Source organism: Misgurnus anguillicaudatus, chromosome 6 (assembly GCF_027580225.2).
Source record: "Misgurnus anguillicaudatus chromosome 6, ASM2758022v2, whole genome shotgun sequence".
Lineage (NCBI taxonomy): Eukaryota > Metazoa > Chordata > Actinopteri > Cypriniformes > Cobitidae > Misgurnus > Misgurnus anguillicaudatus.
In genome coordinates, this window is record NC_073342.2 from 21,826,337 (window position 1) to 21,852,456 (window position 26,120).

The 26,120-nt window shown below is 36.3% G+C and overlaps 2 protein-coding genes across 3 annotated transcripts; one reads left to right on the plus strand and one right to left on the minus strand.

The window, feature by feature from the left end:
• Positions 1–1,564: 1,564 nt before the first annotated feature.
• Positions 1,565–10,227, minus strand: pkmb (pyruvate kinase M1/2b). Its single transcript, XM_073868770.1, has 11 exons — positions 10,089–10,227; positions 9,156–9,337; positions 8,889–8,979; positions 6,779–6,910; positions 6,489–6,675; positions 6,131–6,401; positions 5,741–5,891; positions 5,508–5,660; positions 3,382–3,548; positions 2,238–2,419; positions 1,565–1,967 (listed from the first exon to the last, which is right to left on the minus strand). Exons 2-11 carry the CDS (start codon positions 9,305–9,307, stop codon positions 1,861–1,863), a joined length of 1,593 nt encoding a protein of 530 aa, XP_073724871.1. The 5' UTR covers positions 9,308–9,337; positions 10,089–10,227; the 3' UTR covers positions 1,565–1,860.
• Positions 10,228–13,077: 2,850 nt separating this feature from the next.
• Positions 13,078–25,859, plus strand: parp6b (poly (ADP-ribose) polymerase family, member 6b). Of its 2 annotated transcripts, none has more exons than XM_055192409.2 (23): positions 13,078–13,337; positions 13,794–13,973; positions 14,697–14,774; positions 15,292–15,386; positions 17,268–17,328; positions 17,428–17,518; positions 18,283–18,349; positions 18,557–18,706; positions 18,819–18,957; positions 19,041–19,172; positions 19,725–19,820; positions 19,899–19,991; positions 20,069–20,194; positions 21,374–21,439; positions 21,512–21,579; positions 21,798–21,846; positions 22,835–22,947; positions 23,168–23,240; positions 23,354–23,423; positions 24,316–24,395; positions 24,540–24,603; positions 24,705–24,789; positions 24,878–25,859. In XM_055192409.2, exons 2-23 carry the CDS (start codon positions 13,929–13,931, stop codon positions 24,972–24,974), a joined length of 1,938 nt encoding a protein of 645 aa, XP_055048384.2. In that variant the 5' UTR covers positions 13,078–13,337; positions 13,794–13,928; the 3' UTR covers positions 24,975–25,859. The 2 variants fall into 2 exon arrangements, with proteins under 2 accessions (XP_055048384.2, XP_055048383.2); XM_055192408.2 differs by having other exon boundaries at positions 13,079–13,337; positions 24,537–24,603.
• Positions 25,860–26,120: the final 261 nt, after the last annotated feature.

Sequence of the window (26,120 nt, forward strand, 5' to 3'; positions counted from 1 at the left end):
CATTTATGGGAGGGTGATGTCAGCGAGTCCTGCTGACCAGTCAAAGCCTGGCTAAGCCTCACTCTATTTGCATACAAATTGACCTGCTGATTCCTGTCATCATACACGCAGCCAAATAGTACAAGGTGTTTAAGTTCACAAATTGATCTGTATAATGTAGTTTTTTTCTTTGTACAGGACATTGTTGGTTCCAAAAGTAAGATGTGCTTCCTTATACAACTTTTTATTTTACTTGGGAAATATCACGTTCATGTGAAAAAATGGATGAAAGCTAAGGCAAATTATGAACATTTTATAAAAGAAATTAAACAATATGGTAATACATTAGACAAAATCAAGAACAAAAAGGCAATAAAGACCCATGAAGCTTTTTCGTTACTTTAAATTGTTGTAACTTACCACTGGCATTTTTTTATGTTTTTTTATTATTTTAAATGTTATGTTTATTTGCTTTTCAGTTGTTGCGAGTTGTATTTATCTATAACTCCTTGTATAATTTTTGCATTTCTGAAAAAAATGTGTTTAAGTTCACGGGGCGCTGCGAAGACATCGTATGACAGATGTGGGCAATGACATCACAGTACCGCGAGAGCGATTGAAAAGCTGTGCTATCGCGGTGCTGTGATGTCATACGGCGATTAATATGCGCAGCGCGAAGTCAAACACACCTGCACGCACCACTAATTACTGCACAATCCAGTTATAATAACGCTAAACAGTGACATTTTTAGCAGCGAAACTACAAAAAGACTTATTAAATTGATTTATTGTTGGCCCTGACTCTGAAAGTTTGTAAAGTTTATCGAGTATTCCCAGTATGGCATGAATGTTAATTGCGAGTCAGGTATGCTGACTCATTCCGCAAGTGAGCTGCCGATGTTTTTTATTCAGGTCCTCTGTGGGATTTATTTATTTATTTTGAACCCACCCAATTAACATTCAGTTTATTTTCATTGTTTTTTCTGTGGAAATTATCATGCATGATTTTCAAAATAATTAAATAAATTAAATTGATAAATTATAAATGTTTTCACTATGCCATTTGTTTTTTAATGTCAGGCAATTCATTTGACGTCCAGTTGCACACTGCCCCCTAGTGTTCATTGAGTGAAGAGCCAAATTTTCTTTTTGGGTGTCAAGTCCTCAAGAATGTATTAGTATATCTTAATTTTACTATGGTATAGCAGTTTATCAATTCACTGATACTACACACTCTAAAGTGCTGGGTTGTTTCATCCCATGATTGTGTAAAATATGGATAAACCAAATTGTTTTAACTAATTTAAAATAATTTAAATGTAAGCTAATAGAAAATGTCCATATCTCACCCAACCATGGGTTAAAATAACCTGCATTTTGGGTTGAAACATCCCAGCATAGGTTAATTTAAACCCATACAAGGTATAACAACCGAGCATTAGCCCACATGGAGTTACTATATTACTTTTACCCATATAGTAGAAGCACAGCTTCTTATATTACAACCGATAAACAGAAAATAGTGCATCCGCTTTTGGGTCTTTCTCACCCAACCATTGTCTGCAGAATCAAACACACACTCTCAAATGATCCACTGTTTAATTGTTTCCGAATAAAAGAAACAAAACACACAAAATAACTTACAGGGAAAAATGTTGGAATTATGTTGTCTTGTGATACTTAAAGATTACAAAAATTGTGACTGTAAGAGGGCTGATGAATACAATTCTGCAGTGGGATGGAAAAGGTTAAAGAAGCTCTGTGACGCCTTAAACGTTTGACGGCACCACTCAAAAACTTTTGGAAATGTTGTTAGACTCACAGAGCTATTTTGTGACTTATGAATGATGAACATTCGATAAATAGTCCATGAGACTGTGCTCAAGGTACCACAACAATACGCATAGTGTTGGTGTAGCCAGAGCCCGGACGCCAACCTGTGACCACGATCAGAAGATCACCAGACTTGAAGTACTTTCGGGCTTTGCCTGAAAAACAAAATGTGCATTTTATTTATTCCCCATTCCAAAGTCCAAAAGTTTAAGTGTCTGACAAGTAAGAACATAGTACTAGAAATATAAAATGTACAATGTCTACTCATATTCATTCTCATGAACTAACACTTCAAATGAACTATTCTTTCAAAAATATAAAAGTGACAGATTTGGACAGATTTTTGCAATAAAATGTTCTCTGCAATGAAAAATCCTTTAATCTAAAACCACTAAAGTACTACATTTCTCTAGACGTCTCCTTACCCAGCTCTAGGGCGAAGCTGACGCGTAGATCCACATCTTCAGCCCATACATCATTGGCAGGCTTGTTGTAGAAGATGGGGATGACACCGCGGTACAGGTGCAGCTGTCGAGCCGTCTGTCCCTCACGGGTCACGGCCAGGATAGGAGCACGTGGCCTGTACCTGGACAGCAGTTGGGCAGACCTGTGGAGATGAGGGTTGACATTTAACCAAATATTATGACAGAAGTCTTCATTGGTAGCAGAACATATATATTGGTTAATTAATTTACAATACATTTACAGTGCATTACATGGTTACATTTTAGCGTTATGTGTGGAATCAAACTCACAACCATTTTGCAATGCTCTACACTGAGCTAGATTATAATAATAAGAGTATTTATGAGTTCAATAATCAAAATCCATTTTAGAGACAAAAGCAAATTATTACAATGGAATAAAAGATTAATTTTGAGATTAACGTCCAAATATGAATAGTTAATAAGGGAACGTGAATTTTAATGGTTCTTGATTTTCTTTTTACTTCAAGATATTGTAATGTAATGTACACTGGTTGTAAGCCTGAAATGCATACTAGCGTATATCACTGTAGCTCCAGTGGCCTTGGACTTACGCGATTCTGTAAGCTACTCTAGGTCAACTCAATGAGAAGTTTAAATTAGCCGACAAAATGTCAAGGTTCAGGCCTGCAAAGGTCAGACTGTCTCCCTTGCACAACCACATGCATTTCGATCAGCCACAGGCAGAAAGGATAATGTGAACATGTTAGCAGGAAAGCTAGCTAACTAACTATACACTGCCAAAATATGTGTCTCTTTAAAGATAAGGGAAGAAGAAATGTGTTAAAAGGGGTTTCCTGTTGGAGCATTGCATTATTAGCACAAATGGTTGTAGGTTTAATCCCAGGAATCACACATACTGATAAAATGTACAGCTTGAATTTACTGTAAGATGTAAAAATGAAAAGCATAAGAGGTTCCTACAGTACAATGCATTCATGCCTTTAAATGTTTCAATGTTATGTGGGCGAGACTGAGTTCAAGTCACCGTATCTAATATTAGAGCTAAGTGTGGGGTTTGTGTTAAGTCCTATGTAACCTTTTCGTGAGATTATGGGTAGACGTGCGAACGCATAAATCTGACCTGCCAGTCTTGGTGAGGACAATGATGGCACTGGCGCAGCATTTGAAGGAAGCCTCCACAGCGCCAATGGCCACGGTCTCAGTGGGGTCACGGGTTAGGTGGGAGGTACGACGGAGCTCCTCAAAAACTTGCCTGTGGAACATTGCGGCTTCAGCTTCACGGGCGATCTAAATAGCCGAGGATACAACACAAAAGTGTGGATTAGTACATACATATATTGTATAAGCAAACCTTTTTCTTGTACATTGACCAACACTGTCTAACCTTAAAGGAATAGTTCACCCAAAAGTGACCATGATGACATCACAAATTGTAAGATAACATGACGAAATTTTAATATAAAAGTATTGATTTTTTTATTGAAGAATGGGAGGCATATACTGTACATCTGGAATGACATGAGGGCGATTAAATTGAAAATAAGAAGAAATAACTTTGGGTAATTTAACTCTGGCTATTGGAATTCTGGGAAAGCCAAAACTGGAATTTGGTAACATTTGGTACTCCTAATTGGCAATGAGGAATGACAATGTGGTATCCTTGCAAAAATGTATAATAATAATAATAATAAATATTAATAATTATATAAATACATAAAAATGTATTTATCTCGGTTTGCAACGAAACTCTTCATATATATATATATATATATATATATATATATATATATATATATATATATATATATATATATATATATATATATATATATATATATATATATATATATATATATATATATATATGAAGAGTTTCGTTGCAAACCGAGATAAATACATTTTTTAACATTTTTGTCAAAACATATTTATTATTATGTTATCATGTTATTATTTTGTTTTATGGTGCTACTTAGCTGTATTTTTTAAGTTATGAAGGTTTAAATCAAAACAAACCAAATGCAGTTAAATTGAAATCAATTGGAATGCACAACCAAAAAACGAGATTTCTGAACAATTAAAAAACAGTGGTTATCTTGTTTGCCACGAAACTCTTCATATATTTATTTATTTGTTTATTTATTTATTTTAAGGTACTAAAAACAATACAATTAAGTTTTTGGACATAGTGGTAGTATATTTTAGACACCAAAACTATGGTAATACTACAGAATATATATATTTCAGCATATCATGATTTACATCAAAGTGCCATGGTGTTACCATCTCATACACTCATTGTACCATGGTACCACCACAGTACTTTTTCATAAGGGGACTATTCAATTTGACACTCAATAGATTAAGCTCTATTCAATCCCTTGCTGATAATGTGCTGATAAGTTAATTAAGGAACCTTTGATAGCGTGCGAGGTCGCAGTGAAGAACTGTGCTGTAACCGTGTAGCACATTGTATGGCACGTCCACAAAAGCACGTTTACACAAAATCAGTGCACACATCAGCCGACAGGTAATCTTGACTGCCACAAAAACGAACATATCAAAGACAAGACCTGTGTGAGTTCACAAAAACAGGAAGTTAACTGTAGATGCGGTCAATGCATGCAACAGGTATGCAATTCATAGGACTGGGATTTAATTATATACATACATAATGTACCAAACCTACTATATAGTAGAAACCAGTGGCGGCTTGTGACTGCTCATCCGAGGGGCGCAAATTCAAAATATGTCTTTGTTGCGTCATGTGAACCATGTGCATTACGTGTTTTGTCAAAAAAAGTGGCTGCTGCATACGCGTCAAAACCGTTTATGATAAAAGAGACGCTCACGTTCACAAAATACACGCAAGACACTCCCTTAACAGTAAACTCTGATTACGCATGATATTATGCGAATATCTGCCTGGCAAACGCGGGCGTCTCTATTTTCATAAATCCTTTAGACGCGTCTGAGACAAGACACGTGATGCACACAGGTTCACTCGACGCGCAGAACACATATTTTGAAATTACGAACCACACACATGATGGGCTACAAACATGTTGTGACGAAATTCGCATCAAGCGCCCTCGAAAAAATAAGTCACCGGCCGATGCTGGTAGGAACGTATGTTGTTTGAGATATAGCCAATGTTGTAGATACTATGAAGGTCTACACAGAATGCTACACTTTAAATCACATTAGTGTTAGTAAACAGCACAACCAAAAGAGGGCGCTCATTCGTACCAGGTGCTGTGTTCGCACAGACTCCAGTGGATAATCTCCTTTGGCCGTCTCTCCGCTCAGCATGATGCAGTCGGCACCATCAAGCACGGCATTGGCCACATCGCTGCTCTCAGCACGGGTGGGGCGAGGCTTCTTGGTCATGCTTTCCAGCATCTGTAAGTCAAAAAGACAACCAACAGGATTGAAGATCCATGCTATCTGAACGCTGCACACTGTTCGGTATTTGGCCTGACCTGTGTGGCGCAGATGATCGGCTTTCCAATCCTGTTACAGCGGCTAATCATCATCTTCTGAGCCAGGAAAACCTTCTCAGTGGGAATCTCAATACCCAGATCTCCACGGGCGACCATGATGCCGTCGCTAGCCTCCAGGATCTCATCAAACCTAGAGAAATAAAGATAACATTGTTTATATTGACTGAGTAAGGTCATGCAAAGATTGAAATTAATGTGAAATCAATGGTTAAAATCAAACTCTGATTATGTGATTTAGCCTTTTAGACTATACCAGTTCAACACCTACCTGTAGACTAGAGCATAAACTACAGCTAGTCCATTCAGCAACGTATAAGTACTGTAATAATATAACTAATATTACTGTGATATCAGAGTGCATTCACTCACTTTCGCACGCCTTCGTGGTTCTCCAGCTTGCTGATGATTAGGATGTTCTTGCCTTTTTCTCCGAGCACCTTCCTGACGGCATGCACGTCAGCTGCCTTGCGGATAAAGGATGCAAAAACCATATCCACACCCTGCTCCACGCCAAACTGAAGGTCTTTAATGTCCTTCTCGGACACAGCGGGCAGGTCGACACTAGCGCCAGGCAGGTTCACTCCCTTCTTGCTGCCCAACATACCTCCATTCTCAATCTCGCAGATCAGGAAATCCGAACCTGGAAGATGATATCATGTCGAGCAATGAATGTTGACCACAAATCGATTTGAATTACATTTGAAAAGATCCAAAATATAGGACTTACCAATTTCCTTAACCTTAAGTGATATAAGACCATCATCAATGTAAACATGGCTGCCTATCTGCACCACCTTGGTGATGTTCTTGTAGTCCAGCCACAGGGTCTTCTCATCGCAGTTATCCATGAACTTCTCATCATAAGTGACCTTGATCATCTCACCTTTGACCAGATTTACCTCTGCAGTGCCACTCTGAAGGTTAAACCATACCATGGCGAGAAATTTGTAAACCTTAATATTCCGATATATAAAGTCCATCCATGATATTGATTGATGTTAATGGCTAAACACTCACGCCCTTAATAAGTCCAGTTCTGATCTCCGGCCCTTTGGTGTCAAGGGCAATGGCCAAAGGACGATACTCAATGCTACCAGGTCCAAAACTCTCAGCGGCTTCACGCACATTCTTGATGGTTTCAGCATGGTACTGTAAAAGAAAGTTATGAGATGTTAAATAATGCTCATTTTAGGTTTAAAGGTGCAATGTGTACCTTTTAGAAGGATCTTGGCCTGACAGAAATGCAGTATAATACACATAACTACATTTTCATTGGTGTATTACCTTATAATGAGCCGTTTTTATCTACATACGCTGCGGGTCCCCTTACGTAAAGGGGATCGCACGCTGGCCGTGCAGCTCAGCGCCACGCCACGTCGTGCCTAGGAGAACTCGGAAGTATTGTAAACCGGAAGTGCACATTAAATAGCGCGAGCTTCGTCAGATAGCGTCTAATTCAAAATGTAAAATATACGTTAGCAGCCAATGTTAATCATTAATGATGTGGGACAAATATGATGTTATTTAATGTTAAACTATGTGAGTGCCGCTCTGTGGCGTGACAGGGATTTGAACAACTTCCTGAGTCACAGCTGGTGGCGCCGATGTGCGTATACTCATAGAAAACAATGTGTTCGATTTTTTTAGAACGGCGCTGCGCAACCGGTGTGCGATCCCCTTAATAGTGCTATTTCGCGTCATTAAAGTACTAAAGTAACCCTATATGTAAAAACTGCTCTCTTTTTGAAACTATGTTGTCTCAGAGGATGACATGTTTGTCCTGTAACGGCTACCTGAGCTCTCTATGCGTTTTGAAAGGGAGGGGTAAGCTGTAAACTGAGCCGTTGGTTGCAATACCTCTAGATGCCCCTAAATGTCTACACATAACATCTTTAACGATATTTTTACTAAATTAAAGATGAAATGAAAATTTGGTCCCCAGTGCTATAATTGGGTCCACGGTGCTTCTATCAACCTAGAAAATGTGAAAAAGAACAACCCAGTAACTTAGTTTTAGTAAATCATTCTCAGCAAACATGTGGAAAAATAGGTAATTGAAATTTAGCTCCCCCTGTGATGTCAGAAGGGGATTATACCGCCCTTTAATCTGCACTATCCAACCACGACACCGCCCATTTAGTGGAGAGATCAACTCATTTGCATTTAAAAGGACACACCCAAAACGACACATTTTTGCTCACACCTACAAAGTGGCAATTTAAACATGCTATAATAAATTATCTATATGATATTTTGAGCTAGAACTTCACATACGTACTCTGGAGACACCAAAGAATTATTTTTCATCTTAAAATTAAAAATCTTATGAAATGTTTCCTTTAAGATATCAAGGTTAAAATTTTACATGTTTTTTATAATAGGTAGGATGATTTTATGTAAGTGATCACACAAGTCTATGGTCCAACCTCTTATATAGTCTCTTTTTTCTGTGTCCAGTCACAGGCTTCAGGCAGAGAGATATAAATAGACTCATGGAGAGACAGTTTATGTTTCCAGTGACCCGCAGAATCTCTCTATGTCAAACTGCATTTACTTTGTTGAATAAATTTAAGATTAACTTGAGATATTAATTTAATGCTGCATTGAATTATTGTACTGTATACTGTAATTTAAGTCAATTTTTGTCATCCTTTGTTTAGTCATACACTATAAGTAATGTATTATGTAACTTGAAGATGGTTTCGGTCTTGCTCAATAATGAAAGCACAACTGGATCATGGGCTCACTTTGTAAATAAACTGGGATTATATATAGAGACTGCAAGTCACTTTGTTACAAACTAACATGCGATTTTGACCTTTTGAATTGAAATACCTACTCAATCACTTGATGATGGCATGCAATGGTGCCTTGCAAAAAAGGCATAAAGCCATGACTTTTAAAGAGGAAAGGTCAGCTAATGATGTGGCCTGAGCCTAAGAGATCTGGGTGGCGAACAAGATCAGCTTACAACTTCTGACATTTCAAGAGGCACAAGGCAAAGGCCACAATAATAGATGATACACCGTGGTGGCTGTTTTTTTACTGATATTCTTCCAAAATTATTTATAATTTCATCAGTTAATGCGCCAACCAAAGCTCATCCGGAATGGATGCGATTTCTAACCTCGTGTGATCCGTGGGAGAAGTTCATACGTGCAATGTTCATGCCGGTCTTGATCATCTCCTTTGCTATCTCCACAGATCGAGAGGCAGGTCCGATTAGGATTGGAAAAAACATTACATACAAAAATCCTTTATATTATACACTAGATATTGTTTAGTACTAAATTAATATTTTATAACAATATATGAATGCACGATTAAAGGAATTTCATCAACGGAAAAATGTTTGCACAACATCAATACGTTGCTAAACAAGGTGATCTACTGACCGATTGTGCAGACGATGCCTGTATTGCGGGTCACTGGGGGCTCAGAGTCGATGTCCAGCAGGCACAGGTGCTCCAGGAGGGTGTCTGTCATAGCAGCATGCAACTGCTGCGTCTTGAAGAGGGCAGAGCCCGCATCTTTAGTCTGAGACATGGCTGGAGCTGTGTCTGCTATAGAGATGTCCTGCAGGGAAGGATACATGCACAAGAAATCTGGATTTATTTTTGTTTTTTAAGTATTAAGCAACATAGATGCTCTTCTTGACAAAGCCTTAAAGGTCTTGCATAAGGATTCATTTCTTGAATTTAGAAACACACTCCAACCTATTTTCTTATCTATTTATTTATGTACTTTTTGTATGTCCATAAGACAATACAACTCCTATGTTATTAGTAGCCTTATACATTGGGTTTTATATCTTATATAATGCCATAGTAAGATTAAGGGTAAGATAGAGCCATTGACATCTTGGAGTCAAAAGGAAGAGTGACTTTAAATGGTGACACTTACACAATAAAAAATATTTTATTATAATTATAAACATTTTAATAAATATCAAATATAATGTTGTAAAAAATATGTATTATTAAAAATCAACGCTACATTTATATACATTCATAAACATTAAAATATGCAATGAGAATTTTATTTATGTGTTTTTATCAGTTTAGTCTTGGTGATGACCTTAAACTACGACTTTTAATAACTAAATATTATTAAGTGTTATCGTGATAAAACACGACACAGGAAAGTGTTTCTTTAAAGTAGCCATATACATCAAACAAATATCACTTTCTGCATTACATGAAAATGTATACAAAAATATACATCTATAAAAATATATTATGCTGTAAGACATGTTTATAATGTTTATCTACTGAAATTGAGACCTTTTGACTAGTTAAAATCATCTGTTGTGTTGAATGTTACTCACCTCACGCAATGAACGCTTGCAGGAACTTCTGAGTGACTTCACCGCCACTGTCACAACTTATCCAGTCTAAACTTACCGGTACTACTTTCCACAGTGTCTCCTTCCGCCATAAAATAGACCCAACCTGCTTACATTTTCAACTAAGTGCATGTGAATACAGTACCAAAAATAATAACAATAACAATAATAATAGCAAAAAGTTATACGTTGTTTTTTATTGATTTTAAAATGCAGAAAAGGATTATTTTTATCTATTGCATCAGGAGGCAATGTGTTATAGGTGTCTACACCAATCAGAAACTGCCTGAAGGTAAAATGTGTGTTGATGCCAAAATCTGATATGAAATTTTGACCCTGTTTTACACTGCACTGTTAGCTAATATGAAAAGAGTACAGTACAAATAACAGTCCCTGAATACCCCCCTCCCCAATGTCATTTCATAAATGCCAGCCATTACTGGCATCTGAACTTCTAATAATAGCTGAAGGCCTATAGCTGAGACTGTGATGGCCATGATAGTATTCCTCGCTTGCTTCATTTGTTGCCCGTGCTATTTGCATGCTTCAAAGATGCAGATGTGGAAAGGTCAGCCCATCTTAAAAAAATATGTCTCAGACTCCTATAAATTATTTAATTGTATAATTAATCTGTTAGGAGTTTTTCTGTGGCCTTACTCTCTTTAATATGCAATTAAACCCATTGTTTACAGAATAATAATAACCTGTAACTCGTGTTAAAGAAGACATTTCACAAGACTTTTTTAAGATGTAAAATAGATCTTTGGTGCCCCCATGTGAAGTTTTAACTCAAAATACCATAAAGATAATTTATTATGTTAAAATTGTCATTTTGTATGTGAGCAAAAAATGTGTAGTTTTAAATGCAAATTAGTTGATCTCTGCACTAAATGGCAGTGCCCTGGTTGGATTAAGGGGCGGTATTATTATAATAAGATCCCCTTCTGACATCACGAGGGGAGACAAATTTCAATGACCTATATTTTCACATGCTTGCAGAGAATGTTTTACCAAAACTAAGTTACTGTGTTGATCTTTTTCACATTTTCTAGGTTGAAAGCAGGACTGGGGACCCAAATATAGCACTTTAACATGGAAAAAGTCAGCTATTGCAAAGCTGACAGTGTCTAAAATGCACAAGCATAAACAGTAATGCCTTGAAATACAACATAAAGATAATATACAGTATATATATTAATACAATGGTCATGATTTTTCTTAAGCACAGGAAGATGCATGACAGCGATTTGGTCATGCTAAATGTTTTTAAACTGACTAGTCCATAACATTAAGGCTTAGCTTGCATGACATTTCCCTTTATATGCCCAACCAACTACAGGAAATAATTAGGAGAATAGATAACTGAAATACAGGAAATCTACATTTATAACAAAGCTGTACATGTTTGGGTAAAACATATAAATATATAATGCTAAATTTGTTTATATATATCACTGAGCATATTTATGAATAGTTTACACACTGACTGTGTGGCTATCATTTTAATATGTTAAATATGTACTGTGGTTTTAAGTTATGTTTCGTTTAAAGATTCAAAATTAAAACAATGCATCAACAGTATTATACTTTTCCACTTTGTCAGTGTTTCTTGAGTCTGTCAGCCACTGTCTCCCTCTAGTGGACAAGATTCAAAACATAAGACTAACTCCACTAGAACTTATGCTTGAATGTTTTATCTTGACTCCTAAATTAATCTTCTAGTCTTTAAAAACTCATCCAGGAAAATACAAGAGATACAACTAAATACAAAGCTAAAAAGTGATCTTTGTCTTGGTCAAGGCTCTTTTTCGAGTTAGAATCAGAACTGATGTACAGAATTTCCCAGATAACTTGACAACCAGATAATTTTTTGAGGTTGAGATTTATACATGGTCTGAAAGTTGAATAAATATGCTTTCCATTGATGTATGGTTTGTTTGGATAAGACATATTTACCGAAATTCAACAATTTGGAAATCTGGAATCTGAGGGTTAAATAAAATAGTGAATAAATAATCTTTAAAGAAATAGAAATAGAAATAGAAATAGAAATAGAAACAGAATAGAAATAGAAATAGAAATAGAAATAGAAATAGAATAGAATAGAATAGAATAGAATAGAATAGAATAGAATAGAATAGAATAGAATAGAATAGAATAGGAACAGGAATAGGAATAGGAATAGGAATAGAATAGAATAGAATAGAATAGAATAGAATAGAATAGAATAGAATAGAATAGAATAGAATAGAAACAGAATAGAAATAGAATAGAATAGAATAGAAATAGAATAGAATAGAATAGAATAGAATAGAATAGAATAGAATAGAATAGAATAGAATAGAATAGAAATAGAAAAAGGAATGGAATGGAAATAGAAATAGAATAGACATAGAATAGAATAGAATAGAATAGAATAGAATAGAAACGGAACGGAACGGAACGGAACGGAACGGAACAGAACAGAACAGAACAGAATAGAAATAGAAATAGAAATAGAAAATAGAAATAGAAATAGAAATAGAAAAAGGAATAGAATAGAATAGAATAGAATAGAATAGAATAGAATAGAATGGAAATATAATAGAATAGAAACAGAATAGAATAGAATAGAATAGAATAGCATAGAATAGAATAGAATAGAATAGAATAGAATAGAATAGAATAGAATAGAATAGAATAGAATAGAATAGAAATAGAATAGAATAGAATAGAATAGAATAGAATAGAATAGAATACAATAGAATAGAATAGATCAAAACAAAACAACCGAAATTAATGAAACACTGAGTCAGACGATGTACTACAACACATGAAACATTAAAAGATTAAACTTTAAGGTCAAATGCAGGCAGGAGCTTGTATTCTCCATGATCTACCCGGCATGTCTTTTGTGCTCAGCCCCTCCTCCCCTCCTGTTACTGAACACACTGGCTGTCAGCTGCCGGTCTCATGACCCGGACGATACTCACTGAGCATGCCCGAGCTGTCGTTTGTTGTCAGGGAGAAAGCAGACAGTGTAGAGAAGAAAAGGCAACCCATCAGAGCCACACTTGAAACCAGCCGTGCAACACTGCCGGCTAGACAATAGACATACACGTTTCTAATTAAAAACCTTTGTATTCATTGACTTGCTTGATGTGTAGGTTTCCTAGTGTGGGTATTTTGTGATGCTTTGTTGAGGCGTTGACACGTAGACCTGGTTTATAGCCTCTCCCTCATCTTCAGCAGGTAAGAATGGATTTTTCTTTAACAGAGCTGAGCTAGACACTGCATATGGCCATTTGATTTAATTATATTATTTATTTAGTCATGTGATGTTTCATTCATTTCTTTGTGCTCTTCCTAATGCATAAGAAAATATGAAAAATGGCAGCAGAACAACCAACAGCTGTACAGTATAATAAACATAACAAAGTATATCTATAGTATAAAGAATATAAACAAATATTAATAAAAGCATATGGTGTATGATTAGATTCATTAAATGCTTTATTCAGTCAAATGTATTTATTTTTTATTAAATGTATATAAAATGTATCCATACACACATGGTTAGCAAATTAAATTATTGTTTATATAAGAAATCCATCAAGAGTGCTACACATCTACACAATCAATATATGCAGTAACCCAAATGATCTCTAAGTGGACATTATGAGTTTCTGTTCATTCATTGTGTCACAGGTTGCCATGGAGATGACTTTGCTAATGGACCCCTGAAGATGAACACTGCCTTCCTATTGGTTTTCTTCAACCGATTTTGACCTCCTCAAACCAAGCCTCCTATTTTCTCGGACCACACCTGGCTGGAATGGACGGATGTGGAAGGGGGAACTCACTAAAGCAGTATCTATGAACAGTATGGTATGGAAATCACATGATTAACCATTATCCAAATGTACTAATAAAAATGCTACAGGTGCACCGATATATCGCGATGATGCTTGCTATGCTTCTCAATGAATTACGGTGAAATGCCGCCACATCCAAAAGCCAGAGGGCGCTCTCGTGCAGAAAACCCAATATGCGCTCAATAGACGAAGAACCACTCACGCAGCTCCAGGAAATGGCTTAAGGATATATTTATATTGCAGTTCTTCAAACCTTTTCAGGTATTTTCGTGATAATAAAGAATATGTACAATGATTATGTTTGACGAGTGTTACTTTTTCAAATGCATGTTATAAACGACTCAAACTAACAGTGATTTTAGATCGATAAGGACTTCAAAAGCAGTAGTACATGAAATAGCTGTGAATAAAATCGGCTGTGCGATTCAGAATAGTTATCGGCTACGTTTTATAAGTGTATATCAGCATTTATCGGTGCACCCCTAAAAAATGCTTATTATTAACCCCAGATTTGCAAATAAAGTCTTAATGGACAGTGTATCCATATCAAGCTGATGACCTAAGACATAGGCTGTCCTACTGACACAGTCACCTCACTAAGTAGATTACTGACTGATTGACTGAATGATAAGAACGTCTCAGTGTCTAATGAATGCAGGATATTGTAATGAATTATATATCACAGTGGAAATGTATAGCAGACACTGTGGTTGATCTATAATGAACTGTGTTTCAGAGCATCTTTGAGCAATTCTGGAGCGATGAGGACTCGGATGGGAACAGCGATGGTGAGGAATTCTTCTACGGAGCGCAGGTTAGCATGGTGCTTGCAACACCAGGGTCAGGGGTTTGAACCCCAAGAAAGCATTTGCTGAATGCAGTGTAAGCCCCTTTGGATAAAACAGGTGCCAAGTGCATGAATGTAATATGAGTCACACCATAAAATGTGCGACTTAAAGCTTGTTTAATGAATGGATGTGTTACCTAATTTCATTCATTTATTCATGTAATTCCATATCAACACATGGCAATGTCTATAATAGGATGATAAGAAATAACAAAGCTGATTGAAGTGCATAGTGGGGTTGTCGGTGGATTAGTGTAGTCCTATATGAAGAGAGACAGATGGCTCCAGTTTGTTTCCAGTTTTGGTTCCAGTATGTTTTCATTGCAAAAAAAAACCACTATATAAATACATTTTGATTGATTGAGTTATTTCAGGGGTTCTGCCCTTTTTAAATATATAAAGCAAACAAGTACATGTTAAATGAATGATTCAGGAGTGAACCTTTGCTTGGTTAAACGCTTAAGTTTTTTTATTTTGTTTGCAGGGGCATTATGCCACTGACCTGAGTCGGCACCCTCAACTGGATAAAGATGTTGGTGCAGTGAAAGACATCTATTCTGAAAGTGCCATTTCTGTAAGGTACTCCATTAACCCAAGTTTACTTGTGACCCATGAAACTCTACAGGCGTAATTACAGTAAATGCTATATTAGGAATAAAATGAAACATATTAAAGGGATAGTTCACCCAAAAATGAACACAAAGAAAAATTTTATGAAATGTTTGTAACCATAAAGATCAGAAGCCCCATTGACTTCCATAGTATTATTTTTCCTACTGGGTGATTCTCATGAAAACTTGGTTTTAAAAATGTCAAGCATGAAAATGTAAAAATTGCTTACATTTACTTTTTTTCCCAGCAGACATTGAAAAACAAAGTCTGGAGTAAATGGGAACATTAATTTAAAAACTTTTACTTATCATTTAACACTTTTTGTAACATAATTAAAAAAAATAGTCCTAAAAAATCTCATTACCGCAACAGTCAGAAAACATCAACACTGACAAATTTTCAAAATGACATGACAAACCTGAAAGAACATAATTTGGAGATTCTGCACATGCATTTAAAATCAAAGTATTATCAAAGTAAATCTGTTGCGGTAATGATAATCAAAATGTCGTGTAATCATTCTGACGACAATATTTCAAATTAACTGTAAAAAAAATGATCTTACCTGGTAGCCATCTTGAAGTAACTGGTCCATGTGCTTGGTCACTCAAAACTTTATTAAAATTCTGTATGTGTGCTTAAACTGTTCTCAAAAAGTGTTGCGGAGGATGAGAACATCAGGCATGGACACATCATTTTCCTAAATTTTCTTCATTATTATTATACATGAATATTCAGTAAATATTTTTTCTGTCATCTAAAGTAGTCTAGCAAAACATCCATTTATTTTTTTTCTTAATATTTTTGTGTTAATTTGATTAAATTACAACATAACGCATGTTCAAACACAGCCGGACACATTGCGGTAATGAGAATTTCAGCAGAAAATGAGATCAAATTTACAATTATAATTTCTTATGTTGAAATCACACATTGTGCAAGGTAGAACACAGTATTGTGTTAATTCTGATGCTTTTTAATGTTACTATATTACACATTTTAAAGCTAAAATCATTAGTGCCGTGGTGTTTCAATGGTTTTGTGAGAATCACCCTACTATGGATCTCAATGGGGCTTATGATGTGTTCATCAAAACAAAGACATTTATACAGGTTTGTAGCAACATGAGGATGAGTAAATGATGAGCCATTTTTGGGTGAACTATCCCTTTAAGGCTTGCATTTGAGGTTCATGTTATTTCTACATACTATAGTTTGAGGTCAGGTAATTATTGCTTATTATGAAACAGAAAGTCCTTGATGCTGATTGGTCAATAGCATTCATTTAAAGCACAGTGATCACTTCTTTACCGAGCTATTATTTGCATCACATTACATTTTTAATGTAAAGGGGTCATTTCACAAGACTTTTTTTAAGATGTAAATTAAATCTTTGGTGTCCCCAGAATACATATGTGAAGTTTTAGATCAGATAAGTTATTATAGCATGTTAAAATTGTGACTTTGTAGGTGTGAGCATAATATGCCGGTTTGGTGGTATCCTTTTAAATGCAAATGGCAGTGCAGTGATTGGATAGTGCAGATTAAGGGGCGGCATTGTCCCCTTCTGACATCACAAGGGGAGCCAAATTTCAGTGACCTATTTTTTCACTTGCTTGCAGAGAATGGTGTACCAAAACTAAGTTACTGGGTTGATCTTTTTCACATTTTCTAAGTTGATAGAAGCAATGGGGACCCAAATATAGCACTTAAATATGGAAAAAGTCATGGCTGAAGGATGTTATGCTATATTTACAATATCGCACAACCTTACTGTTAAATAATAATAATAATACATTTACATCAGTGTAATTCTGAAACTGACTGTTTAGCATATACTGTTTTTTAGGGAGTATGAAACCATTGACGATGTTGACATCGACCTACACATTAATGTCAGCTTCCTGGATGTGAGTTCTTAGATTGTGGATTTCACTTTAATATTTTTTATTTACTTTTTCTAGTAAAAGCATTTCCCCCTTTAAGCGCTATGCATCAAATTTTTGCAGGAGGAGGTGGCATCAGCATGGAAGGTCAACAGAACAGAGCCGATCATTTTACGCCTTCGTTTCTCACTTTCACAGTATTTGGATGGATCAGGTGAGCAATGATCGAAAATTCTGTCATTTATTCACTTTCATGTTGTTACAAACCTTTATAAATTTCTTTGTTCTCATGACCACATAGAAAAATATTTTGGGTAATGTTTCAAACTAAACCGATCATGAGCCCCATTGACTTCCATAGTAGGAAAAAAGAATACTATAAAAGTGAATGGGGCTCATGATTAATTTGTTTTCAAACATTTCCAGTGGCGGCTCATAACTGCTCTTCCGAGGGGTGCAAATTCAAAATATGTGTTCAGAGTGTCATGTTTTGCTCGTGTTTTCAAAATATGTGTTTGTTGCGTCATGTGAACCATGTGCATCACGTGTCTTAGCAAAATAAGTGCCTGCTGCACACGCGTCAAAACCGTTTATGATAAAAGAGACGCTCACGTTCACAAAATACACGCTAGACACTTCCTTAACAGTAAACTCTGATTACGCATGAGATTAGGCAAACACAAGCGTCTTTTTTATCATAAACCCTTTAGACGTGTCTGCAGCAGGCACTTATTTTGACAAGACACATGATGCACATAGGATCACTCGACACGCAGAACACATATTTTGAAATTATGAACCACACACATGACGGGCTACATACATTTTGCGACGAACTTTGAAAAAACCTCGAAAAAGAAGTCACCGGCCGCCACTGAACATTTTTCAAAATATCTTTTGTTATAAGTTACCGTTAATATAATGTTACTACACGAATGCCGATACAATATTCAGGAAGAAATGTTTAACCTTTTTCAGAACCTACAGTGGAGGTTTTCCAACCAACTTGTAAAGATGGCTTTAGTCTTGGAGTCCAGCTTAAAAGGTAAATGGTCTATTATATTCCATTCCTTTTCATTCCATTCAATTTTTTTATATTGTCGTCTGAAATTTTTTTCCTATACAAAGAAGCTACCTTAGAAAGGTTCTGTGGATGTAAATGGTTCTTTATGGAAGCATAAAATCTGATAAATAACCTTTATTTTTAAGAGTGTATCCCATCAAAACATTATACTACTGTACCTTTTCCCAGAATTCTCAGCATGTTTATATCCAATCAATGGAAGAATCTCAGTAATGAGTTCCTGAATGCACAACAGAGGAAGAGACACAGCTGGTTCAAGGCTGGAGGAACCATTAAAAAGTTCAGAGCTGGACTCAGTATCTTTTCACCGATAACTAAGTACGCTATGAGGGGATGTTTCTTACTACATTTACTTTTAGATGTATGCATGTTACATGTTAACAAAAACATTGCGCTTGTAGATGAATATGACTTGTCCACGTTTCTCCAGGTGTTCCAGTGTTCCTCTGATCCAGGGCCCTGAGGTGAAGGTAAGATCCGCAGGCCAGGATTTGAGAGTTACCCGTCTGATGAGCCGCTCCATGTCCTGCTCCAAAGGAGATCTGCACACTTCCAGCCCAGTCGGGCAGGTGTGTGCCAATATTGACATTGGCATCACATGTTGTATATAACTATTATAAAATAACTTATATATATATAAATCCATGTCCAGAGTGTGGCTGACCCTGGCTCACGATCCACAGTGCAAATCACCACCAGGCAGCTCATCCAACTTTTCTTTTCCTCCCAAGCTCTAATCCACTGCAAGAGCATTCCAACCCTAGAATATGGTTTCCTCGTACAGGTAATTCTCACAGTGCTTCCTTAATATTTCAGTTTCTTCTCAGACTTTTTGCAAATGATGCAAAAGCTTGAATCACTTAAGATTTATATTCCTTCAGACTTTATCTAAGGTGTACTGTCTTTCATTAGACGTTTAATGATGATGTTTCCTATTGGATTGACACAAATGGACTGTTTGGCTTTTAAAGCAACACTATGTAGTTTTTTTACCTTTAAATAATGTCTCTAAAATTATTTCAGTGATAGAACAACTTTTAACTGGACAAATTGTACTGTTGCTGCAACCTGGACAGCCTCCTAGCTGCTACAAGCACACTCTGAAAGTGGCGGTGGAGGGTAGGAAACACAGCTCCACCCCTCCCCCTGCCTGCAGAAGAGTGTCTGATACCAGGCACTGTTGCGCTTTTCAACCACATGGGGGAGCTGTAAGTCATTTTTACATGGAAACTACATAGTGTTGCTTTAAAGTCGTACTGCTAGTCATGATGTCATTGCAATATTTGCATCTCTCTCTCTCTTTTTCTCTCTCTCTCATGCATTCTTTGCCATACAGGTAATGAAATATTCAGAACAAAGAATCCCCACCCTGAATGATTATTGTGTGGTCTGCGATGAGCAGCACGTTTTTCAAAATGGGTCTATGCTAAAGGTACAACAAAACCTTGTATATCTGAATTAAACAGATCCATATCACCATCATGACAATGTTTTTTTCCGGTGTGTTTAGCCTGCTGTTTGTACAAGAGAGCTGTGTGTGTTCTCCTTCAACACCCTTGGTGTGATGTCAGATGCTGCAGAAGATGTAGCAACAGGAGCTGAGGTAACACACTTGATAAAAAATGTCCTTTATAAGTCATCCTTCATTGAAAATTGACTTACAAAGATGTTTTCATACAGGTAGTGGACCTGCTGGTGGCGATGTGTCGTTCTGCCCTGGAATCTGTCCGTAAAAGTATCATCTTTGACCCTTATCCTTCCGTCGTTGATCCTCATGATCCCAAAGCTCTGGCCTTTAACCCAAAGGTAGCTTCTTTATCACATGAAATCAATTTACATTTTACCTTTATCCAAAGCCACTTAACTCATTCCCCGCCAGCCATTTTTTTGAAAAGTTGCCCGCCAGCATTTTTTGTGATTTTCACAAAAGTTTCACAAAATGCCTTCCAGGAATTTTTTTTCTAAAAATATATAAACATCCAAATATATCAACTGAAAGAACAGACCCTCTGCTTTCAAGCAAACTACAAACAAACACACCAGGAAAAAAGTTTTATCCTATTTAGATTTTTTTCTCTGTTTATAAACTGTTAAATATGAGTATTTTTCTTAAAAAAAAAAAAAAATGAGCAAAAAGCTGAAATAATTGCATTTTTGTGAAGGAATTTTTTTAGAGATCAGATTCAGAACGATTATCAAAACATACACAGAGTTTAAACTTAGTAAATAATTTTTTGCTTCAGTTTTTTAAATAAATTGGGTAAGGGGCTAGTCATACCAAAAGCGTTTATGGCAGTTGCAGGCGCCTTTTTTGAATGATATTCTATGGGCAGGGCGCGTTTGCGCGCTGTTTATGCGCGCCGAGCCCCTTGCGGTTTTTTGCCACCTGCCGCGCATGCGTTTTTGAAGGAGCGCTGAGAGCGGAGAAGCGCCCGACGTCATTCGCGTCTTTCCATTGTCCAATCGAATGAGCGGAGAGGCGGGCCTTACGTTGTGGTGAGTGAAGTTTACAGTTGCTTTGAAGAACCGGACTCCACTCGCTCACTCTCTCCTGCGTGTTTGTGCACCTCTCACCCTCAAACAAGGTCAGAGCAAGCGTCCTCTTTTTAAAGTTTCTGCTAATATGACAGTTAACAGCAAAAGAGCGCTCACGCTTCAATATTTGATTGACAAGACAGCTGACTCGGTGGTTGCTTAGCAATATGAAAAGCCGCGTCGCACTGCTCTTTTTTTAAAAAGGCAGTGCGTCGCGCCTTGCGTTTGCAAGCGTTTAAAGCGCTTTTGGTGTGACTGGCCCCTTAGTCTGCCATCTAGTGGATAATCGCGGTTATACAGAAAACCATAAAAACTTATAAGGGACACTTTTTATGCACATTTTTTTAGCTCGTCAATGGCGGGGAAAGAGTTAATATTCTGCAATAAGTGCGTACACAACTTGTGACCTATCTCCCACTGTCACGTCTTTCCTCATTTGCTTTCATAAAGAAAAGAAGTTACGAGCGTCTACAGAAAGCACTGGACAGCATCACGTCGATTCGAGAAATAACACAAGTGAGCAATTCAAAAAAAGTAGATTTAACATTATGTCTGCAGCTAATAAAATACATGTAACTTATTTTTTAGGGACCTTATGTCGAGATAAAGAAGCAGATGGATAAAATGGACCCCCTCGCTCATCCTTTGCTGCAGTGGTGAGGGAAAAATGCATGCATTCATGCATTTGGCAGAGACTTTTATCCAACACAACTTACAGTGAATTGCAATATATGTGCTCCTTAGGAATCTAGTGCCTTACTTATACTGCATTCTGTCTCATTCTTTTCCCTGTTTAGCTACAAGTATAATAAATATTTCTGTTGTTTTTTTGGCGCAAATATTGACCCTATTTTTGTCATCGGTATCTTTACAGGATTATATCCAGCAATCGGTCTCACATTGTCAAGCTGCCCTCTAGCAGGGTAAGGTTTGCTATCTCATTATTTGCATTAATGGAAGACGTCTTCATCCAAAGTGACTTGCATTCAGGGTTTTTAATTTATCAGTATATGTGTTACCTGGGACTCGAACCCTAGTGCAATGCTTTAGGAGTTGAGTTAAAGGATTAGTCCATTTTCTAAAAAAAATCCAGATAATTTACTCGCCAACATGTCATCCGGGGTGTTGATGTCTTTCTTTGTTCGGTCGAGAGGAGATTGTGTTTTTTGGGGAAGGCATTCCGGGATTTTTTTCATTTTGATGGACTTTGATGGACCCCAACACTTAACAGTTTTATGCCGTTTAAAATTGCAGTTTCAAAGGACTCTAAATGATCCCAAACGAGGCATAAGGGTCTTATCTAGCGAAACGATTTTCATTTTTGGAAAGAAAAATAAAAAATATGAACTTTTAAACCACAACTTCTCGTCTTCCTCCGGCTGTGTGACGAGCCAGCCTTTTAAACAATAAACTGACACAAAGACATTAATTAGTATCATTCGACAACAACGTCGGAACGGTCCTCTTTCTCCACACTTGTAAACACTGGGGCGTAGTTTCGCAGACGTCACCCGTGAACTCTTGACGTGATGACGTATTACGTGAGGTCGCGCTGGCTCGCCACACAGCCGGAGGAAGACGAGAAGTTGTGGTTTAAGGGTGAATTTTTTTTCTTGACAAAATTGACAATTGTTTCGCTAGATAAGACCCTTATGCCTCGTTTGAGATCGTTTAGAATCCTTTGAAACTGCAATTTTAAACTGCATTAAAACTGTTAAGTGTTGGGGTCCATTAAAGTCCATTAAAATGAGAAAAATCCTGGAATGTTTTTCTCAAAAAACATAATTTCTTCTTGACCGAACAAAGAAAGACATCAACATTTTGAATGACATGGTGGTGAGTAAATTATCTGGATTTTTTATCCTTTAAGCCTTACAACATTAAATTTAAACCTTTGTTCTGTGCTTACAGCAACTCAAGTTTATGCACACCTCCCATCAGTTCCTGCTCCTCAGCAGTCCTCCTGCAAAAGAAGCTCGATTTCGCACTGCTAGAAAACTCCACGGCAGCACGTTCGCTTTTCAGTGAGTTTTACCCACCCTTTGCCATCCTTACAACCCATTTTAAAGGCTAAGTTAACAATCTACCATCCCAGATGTATATGGTTGGTTTATTAAAATGCTGTCATGTTATTTATCTTCATATGGGAGTCACCATGGTGATATTTAAGTGAACTATTCCTTTAACATGCCATTATTATCTCACACATACTGTATATTAATGTCTAAAAACTCTGTTCTTCAGTGGTTCTCATATTGAAAACTGGCACTCCATTCTACGAAATGGACTTGTAAATGCATCCTACACAAAACTGCAGGTACTTCCGCAATGACTCCTTACGCACTGAATGAAAACTGTTGTGTGTTATATACTATTGTTGCCTAGCATACTGTCTTATAAGTCCGTATTTTCCTGTTCTCATGACACAAGCTGCACGGTGCGGCCTATGGGAAGGGCATCTACCTCAGCCCCATCTCCAGCATCTCATTTGGATACTCAGGTAGGAGTCTTTGGGATCATTTACAAACTGCAACATTCAGACAACACTATCATAATTTTTTTGAACATGGTACTATGATAATATAATGTGTCTTCTTTCACTTTATTACTACGTCAACCTAAAAAAAAAATTTAAGAATCTTGTAGTCTTTGAAAAGGGATTTTAAATTTAGATTCATGCATTTGACGGCTCTCATTTTATAATGGTCCTAATATGTACAAATATGTACCTTTTAGGTACCAATGTTTACTTTTGAGATACCAATATGCACCTTTTTTGAAAAGGTACCACCCCATTGACAACTTTTGTACCATCTTGTAACTTTTTCTGAGTGCACACAATAGTTTATCAATTGAGCTACAAACAATTTAAGTTAAAATTAAATTAAAGGGGCCATGTCACAAGACGTTTTTTAAGATGTCAAATAAATCGTTGGTGTCCCCAGAGCACATATGTGAAGTTTTAGCTCAAAATACCATATAAATAATAATTTATAATAGCATGTTAAAATTGCCACTTTGTAGGTGTTTGCAAAAATGTGCCGTTTTGGGTGTGTCCTATAAAATGCAAATGAGCTGATAAAATTTAAACACTGATCACAATGATGGTGGTTTGTTGAAATGTAAACTCAATTGTGCTGTGAATTATTTTCTCTCTCTCTTTCTCTCTGCACTAAATGGCAGTGCTGTGGTTGGATAGTGCAGATTAAGGGGTGGTTTTATTATAATAAACATAAGGAGCCCCTTTAAATTTTAACGTTTTACAATTTGTTCCATGATACAGTATAGTAGTGTATGTGTAGAATGGGATGTTCCCATAAAGTTAAATATATAGCATTGCTACCATAAATTATTCACTATGTAAATATTAATCTTATTGTTTTTATCTATAGGAATGGGAAAGGGACAGCACCACATGCCTACTAAAGAGGAATTAGTACAGCACTACAACCGGGTCAATACTGTCTTACCGGTAAGTCTATCTGCAGATTCTGGACTGATATACAGTAGATGTATTCAGATAGGCGGAGTCAAGCATTATTCTTGCAGTAAAATGATTAGCTATTACAAAGTAGTTTATTATATGTGCCTCTAATAAATGTGTGTTTTTTAGCAGTGCCGACCCGTACAATCGAGATTTCTTCAGAGTCGCAATCTAAACTGTGTTGCTTTGTGTGAAGGTATGAATCGAATAAAAAATATTGAATTATACAATGCAAATTAAATCATTTTATTAGCTTTATTTAGCCTAGTTTAGTACTAAAGTTTCGTCTTTTATCAGTGATAACGTCCAAAGATCTCCAGAAACATGGAAATATTTGGGTTTGCCCGATTTCTGATCACGTCTGCACACGGTTCTTTTTTGTGTGAGTTATTCATTCTCGTTAAACATTTCACAAATATTATTTGAGTCACAATGTGTATTTGTACCTGCTATCTGCCTGTCTTCCACAGGTATGAGGACGGACAGGTAGGAGATGCTAATATCAACACACAGGACGTTCGGATACAGAAAGAGATATTGCGTGTGATTGGAGGACAGTCAAGCTGACTTGATTTGCTTCATCACTGTGACGTTTTGAAAAACTTTTGAACTGATCAGAAGAAGGAATTACCTCAAACTAGATGCTGACCTTTTTTTAGGTTTGTCTTACAAGAAAAGAAGGAAGAACCATTTTGTAACTTTTTGATAAGCATTTTATTAAGTTATTTCTAATTTAGTCTCTCTCCTGTTTGCTGCTTTTTGTTTATTGTATGTTATGAAAGTGATATGTTAGCCTTAATTTATGGAAGTTTAAAAGGATCGTTTTCATTACAGCCACATGGGGGCTCTATTTCCCAAGCAAAACATCAAAATGACAAGGAAATATATCAGAAAAAATGCATTAATGTCTTAATGTTTACATCTACAGTTATGGATAATTTCCAGCTATTGTGTGTATACTAAAATAATACAAAATAGAACACATGCAAAAATATGAATCTGATTTATTAATGAGAATGTTGTGACGTAACGGCAAGTCGGTTATCATTTTAACTAGTGAAAATTGAATTGTTGATTCATATTCTGAGAATGATTAAAACATTTAAATCGGCTTGCAATACATGCCATCTGTTATGGATTTAACCCTTGTCACGTGAAATGTTATAGACTGGTAAAAGATGGCATAGTGTTTTGTGCGCCCTATAAGCCAAAAGGGAGATTGACAATAAATGACAAAAATTATGTTACTGGCCAGGCCTAGAAAGGTGTAGACTTTTGATTCTGTCTGCAAATCAAATCCAATATATGTGATGTAAATCTGAAGAAGATGTAAAACTAAGATTTGTTGTCCTTTGAAAGGGGGCTTGCGGGTTTTATAACGCTCACATTTGTATGTTGGCACTTTTTTCAATAAATGTACAGCATGTGACCAATGTGATTCTATGAAGATAAGGAATGGCTGTGTGTTTTTGTTAGTATCAGATGTGCAGATAATGATAGTAATGGTATTATTAACGCGTTTATTTTGACAGCCCTAATATATATATATATATATATATATATATATATATATATATATATATATATATATATATATATATATATATATATATATATATATATATATATATATATATAAAATATGTTAATGCTAAGTTCTTGAGACTAAACTCTGTGTGTGACCATGTCACAACAGTTAAATAAACACTCCAA

Bases quoted from the DNA above. Each gene is read 5' to 3' on its own strand.
- pkmb (XM_073868770.1), bottom strand. From the start codon at position 9,307: ATGTCTCAGACTAAAGATGCGGGCTCTGCCCTCTTCAAGACGCAGCAG. The intron at 6,402-6,488 runs GTAAGTCCTATA...ATCATCTTCCAG, and splicing joins ACTTAAGGTTAAGGAAATTG to GTTCGGATTTCCTGATCTGC. The intron at 2,420-3,381 runs GTCAGATTTATG...TCATCTCCACAG, and splicing joins GTCCTCACCAAGACTGGCAG to GTCTGCCCAACTGCTGTCCA.
- parp6b (XM_055192408.2), top strand. From the start codon at position 13,929: ATGTGGAAGGGGGAACTCACTAAAGCAGTATCTATGAACAGTATG. The intron at 17,329-17,427 runs GTGAGTTCTTAG...AAATTTTTGCAG, and splicing joins TTAATGTCAGCTTCCTGGAT to GAGGAGGTGGCATCAGCATG. The intron at 18,707-18,818 runs GTACGCTATGAG...ACGTTTCTCCAG, and splicing joins ATCTTTTCACCGATAACTAA to GTGTTCCAGTGTTCCTCTGA.